The 4983-nt window shown below is 36.7% G+C and overlaps 1 protein-coding gene across 1 annotated transcript; it reads right to left on the bottom strand.

Annotated features, from left to right (window-relative positions):
* Nucleotides 1–1297: 1297 nt before the first annotated feature.
* LOC101293098 (probable xyloglucan endotransglucosylase/hydrolase protein 30-like) lies at nt 1298–4016 on the bottom strand. Its single transcript, XM_004300144.1, has 4 exons — nt 3607–4016; nt 3219–3319; nt 2880–3088; nt 1298–2078 (listed from the first exon to the last, which is right to left on the bottom strand). Exons 1-4 carry the CDS (start codon nt 3806–3808, stop codon nt 1559–1561), a joined length of 1032 nt encoding a protein of 343 aa, XP_004300192.1. The 5' UTR covers nt 3809–4016; the 3' UTR covers nt 1298–1558.
* Between the last annotated feature and the right edge of the window lie 967 nt (nt 4017–4983).

Below are 4983 nucleotides of genomic sequence, written 5' to 3'. Positions count from 1 at the left end.
TACTTGAATTTCAGGGACATATGGGCGAGCATCTTTATCATCACTGCTAAATATAACCAGGCAGGGTCATTGCGGCATTACCCCATTATTTTTCTAATCTTCCCATTTTCATGTTCATTCCGCAAAAGTAAAAATTGATCATATCTGCATTTGGTGCAAAGTGTATATCATTCAGCAAGTCACGTACATTTCCACTCCCACAGGTTTCGGGCCACTTCTTTTAACTGTCACTGTTACCACCAACAAATTAGGTATATATCATGTCATCAAGATGTTAATTGGCGCTTGTCAAAAAAAAAAAATATGTTAATGGGCAATAAGATGTTAATTAATTATTAACGTGACTATTGTAGGTGAAATTAATGGTACGCTATCCAGGCCATGCATTCACTATTGACAAAGTAATTCTTACGTAGGTAACTGTACCGGCCGCGGTACGTATAGGTTTCAAGTCATTGATTATCATTGCTTACGTAGGGTTTTTTTAAGACTGCTGATGAGCCAAATTGAAGGCTCACAAGAAGAAAAGTAGTGTCTTATAAATCATAATAACAATGTTCATGCCCTAAATGCTTGTTATTATATGTAATCTTCCACAATGAGCAAATAATGTGTGTGGTAAAAAACCATTTACCCCTTACCAAATACATTAAAGAGGAATTTTTACAAATAATACCCCAATTACAAGTCATTCATCACATTCGTGTATCAACTTCAAAAACTATTAGATTAGTACCTCAACATTAAAATTCGACCTACTATCAATACCTACCATCTTTAACGGTGTTAAGCCTTCATCTTCTTTGGGATATTTTTGTCTCTTGTTGTTTTAGATGTATTAGGTTTCTTCGTCTTTGGAGCAGGCAACTGCTCTCTCTCCTTCCATTCCTCTCTTCTCTCCTTTGTACCTCAAACAAACTTCAGTCTCACACATCTATGAGTTTTTGCTTTGGTTTAAAACTTTAAATTACTAATTTTCTTGTTAGATTTTTGTATGAAACATGGATGGTGAGAGATATGAGTTTATTGTATTGCATGGATAGTTAAAATTACTTTATGGGATTTTACACGGATTGAGCCAGAGAGTTTTTGGGTTTTTAACACAAATGGAGCCGAAAAAAAAATCATACAGGCACATCCAAAAAAAAGAAAGAGAAAACGAAACGACGAGATTGTCCTTGAGATAGTTTGCAAAATGATAGATTTGATACTGTTATTAATGAAGGGTATGTTAATTGTATTGTGATTAAATGTTGAGGTACCGATCTAATAGTTTTTAAATTTGGGACATTAAAATAATGAATGACTTTTAGTTCGAATACTATTTATAAAATTTCCTCTACATTAAAATCATGACTTTATTTTAAAAACCACCATATATATCTCGCTTTGTGACTTTTTATTTATGTATACCAGTCTAATATCTTTTAAAATAAAGGGTTCATCTTCCAATAATCAAGAGAGGTTTGGGGAGGAGAACAAAATTATGATTAATATTCATCACTACATTTCAATTTACAAATAATTCAAACAGATGATGATGATGATGATACGATCATCATATATCTACTTTGTTGTCGGAAGCCGCACCCCTATTCCGGCTCCGCCTCTTAGGCTGCTTTTTGTGACTGCCTCCAAACTTCAACCTACCGGTATTCTTGAACCGTGCCTTCTCTGCCTGACTGATCTCGCACTCCGGCATTGTTACAGGGTACCTCAACGAATCGTAACAATACGAGTAGTACATGTAACGCTGACGAAACCGGCGCATGGCCGCCTGCCGTGCTCGTGAAATGGTGGAGTATTCTTGAGCGTTGAGGTAGGCAAGCTTCTCGGCGCAGGCCTCGGCGAACGGAAATTGCTCAATAGGGTCGGAAGGGCAGCCGTCTAGCACTAGGTCTTTGAATTCTGCGACAAAGGGGGCATATTTGTAGTTCGTTTTCTCCTTGCCGCCGTTGGTGGCCCAGTTGCTGGCATCCCATATCGTTGCATACAAAGACATCGGCTTTGCTGGGTAGTCACCGCCCATTGCTTCCTTTCGCACCACCTCTCTTATTGGTACTTCATCCACGTAAAATCTGCAAATGAATCAATTGGATGCAAAACTATTAGGGCAATGAATCAAGTCGAACGATGTTCTACCAGTGCTAGCTAAATATATTGTTGTTTATATATTAAGATATATAAGTTGGATTGATGTCTAAAAATTTAAGTTCATGGTCAAATCAACATAAGAATCATTCCACTCTACTACCGTTTCAATAAAACAACAAAAAACTGTCCAACCATGGTCAATATTGGACCTTTTAATATAAAAATTACTAATAGGAATGGAATTTAGGTTTTTTGGCATTTGTCCCATAAGAACAAGTCTAGAGATGTGACAAGCCGTTTGTTTTGCATACAGCACTACAGATAATGAAAATTTCTATTTATATGATACCATTTGATTTTTACGAATAATTAATAAGACAATTAGCCAAAATTCAGGTTATCAAATTATATTCTCAATAACAATTTTTAGAAACGTCCTCTTCACAGCATGCCTAAAGTTAGTTTATGGTTGAGATATGAACCATGGTCCATGGATGGATGTGATTTTATTCTAGTCGACCAAGTTGTGAGGTTCAACAAAATAGCAAGGCATGTTTGTCAACCAGAGGTTGTAGAAACAATCCCGTACGCAACCCCAAACTATCCATCCAGTCATGAGGTCAACGATAGCGTGCACAAAGGTCTACAAAGCATACCACGTTAACGAGAACCATCCATACAACTAGAACTTTCCCATAACAGAAGAAACAATCAAAACCAAGACAGATGTAAATTAAAAGAAAGAAAAAAAAAAGGAAAAAAGAAGATCAATTAGAGCAACTTACATGATGTTTTTAGGGGTCCAGAGGATGCTGTAACGGTGAAAGTCTTTAGACGGGTCGAACCAGAGGCGGTAGCGCTCCTCGCGGCCGCGGCTGGTGCTGCCGTTGCCGTACAAGTTGGTCTGAAACCTCCATGGCTTTCCAGCCGTGTTACCCAAGAATTCTATGTCCAACTCATCGTGGCTCTTCTCAAACACGTCAGCGTTGGATGTCTGTTTTACCAAACATTTCATCATCACACAAAAAGAAAAAGAGAAATTAGCCACCACAACCATAAAATATCAAAATTTATTAAAAAAAAAAAAATAGTTGTATAAAGAGAAAATGAATGGGAAAGCTTACATAGAAAGCAACGCAAATACCGGCGGTGTTATCCGACGGCAGCTTAATCTTGGCGCTGAAGAAGCCATGGTCGTAAAGAGAGGAGGAAATGAAGCCAGACCCTGTAATCAATTAACCAAATCAAAGCACACGGAAAATCAATTACTAATTCAATAGGAAAAATAACCTGAAAAACATGTAGAACATTAATCAGAGTAAAAAAAAAAAACATAAAAGGGAAGTTTCCTTGTATATATCATTTCAGACAGTTGCAAATTCAAGAGAACAGAAAGAAATTGCAACGTTAGGAATTTCAATCAGAAGAGAAAACAAAAGGAGTAATAATTATATATGATGGAGATGATATATCATTTTGAGAATCTTGATATGATGATGCATGTATAGTCACCTGTATATTGGTCGAGGAGGAGGCGGACTCCTTTACCGTCGGGGGAGCGGACGAGGTTGCCGTCGCCGAAGAGAGGGCTGTATCCTTCGTCGAAGGGGATGGTGGTGAGATTGAATGGCTCTGCGTAAGGGACTGCGTTGGCTAATGTCCAAAGAGTAGTAGTCAGAACAAGGAGAGAAACCAGCCATAACTTCCCGTCCATGTCTCTCTCTCTTTTTGTAGTAAACTTATTTTCCGGCCACTGTTTCGGTGTTTTTGTTTTTCGGGTTTTTTTTTTTTTCTGGTTTTGATGTTGCTCTCCTATTTTGCTTTCTCTGCAAGTGAGAAAATATATATATGCATGTACGTGTGTGTGTATATATATATAGGGAGAAATAGAGGGGAGAAGAAACCAAGAGGCAAGAGCTGGGGGATTCAATTGGATTCAATGCAGGGGAAAGGTTACGAGAAATGGACAGGTCGAAGAAATTGAAGGAAGGAGAAATGAAATTTAATGGTCATTGGCTGCTGAGAAGCTTTGAAAAATATACAGTAATATCCGAGAATGCCCCCGGTTGGCGGGGTTATTATCGAAACGGCCACTACGGGGGTGAGGATTGGATGGATTAATATAGAAAAAATGAGAGAGAGAGAGAGGTAGTTACAACTTACATTGATAATAGATCACTATCTCAAAAATTAAAAATAAATAGATTACAATTGTGATTTTATTGATCCTTAATATGGAGTGGGTTAGAGGAACTGAGGGAGGTTGGGTATCTTTTATGTTTTTAATTTTTCTTTTCTTTTTATATGGCTAATTTGGCTTGTTAATTGTGATTGTTTATTGGTGTGGGGGATTGCAATGGGATAATAAAATTTATTAAGTGCTGATTTTGACATTCATACAATAGCCAACTACCGATCACAGATGCCTTAGAGATCAAGTGTCTGGTGTGACTAAAGTTGCCACGTGTAAACATGGTAGGTTGTTTAGTTGTTCGGCCATCTCTTTTATATTTTTGTCTAATCAGTAACGTACCATCATCTTTTTGTCCATTAGTATAGAAAATTCTTCAAAGTAATAAAATGTAAGTGAACCGAGTAACTAAAATGTAATATTTTGATTCAGTCATTCACGTTGTATTATCATGCATATATTCTAATACCGTTAATAAAATTGAAACAAAAAAAATAGTCCTAAGTGTTTCCAACACAGAAAATAAGAACTTAAGATTTAATAAGAGATACTTTTACAACTGTGTTCTGATCGAATCTATATAAAAAGTTTGCTTATATAGGTTTCACTTATCGATAATCTAATTAGTCCTTGAAGAATAGTGCTATTCGTTTAGGTAAACTAATTATGCGAAATATTGATGTTTGATCTAATGTTGA

This window comes from Fragaria vesca, linkage group LG5 (genome assembly GCF_000184155.1).
Source record: "Fragaria vesca subsp. vesca linkage group LG5, FraVesHawaii_1.0, whole genome shotgun sequence".
In the NCBI taxonomy this organism is placed as follows: Eukaryota; Viridiplantae; Streptophyta; class Magnoliopsida; order Rosales; family Rosaceae; genus Fragaria; species Fragaria vesca.
This window is presented reverse-complemented; position numbering and strand designations above follow the sequence as displayed.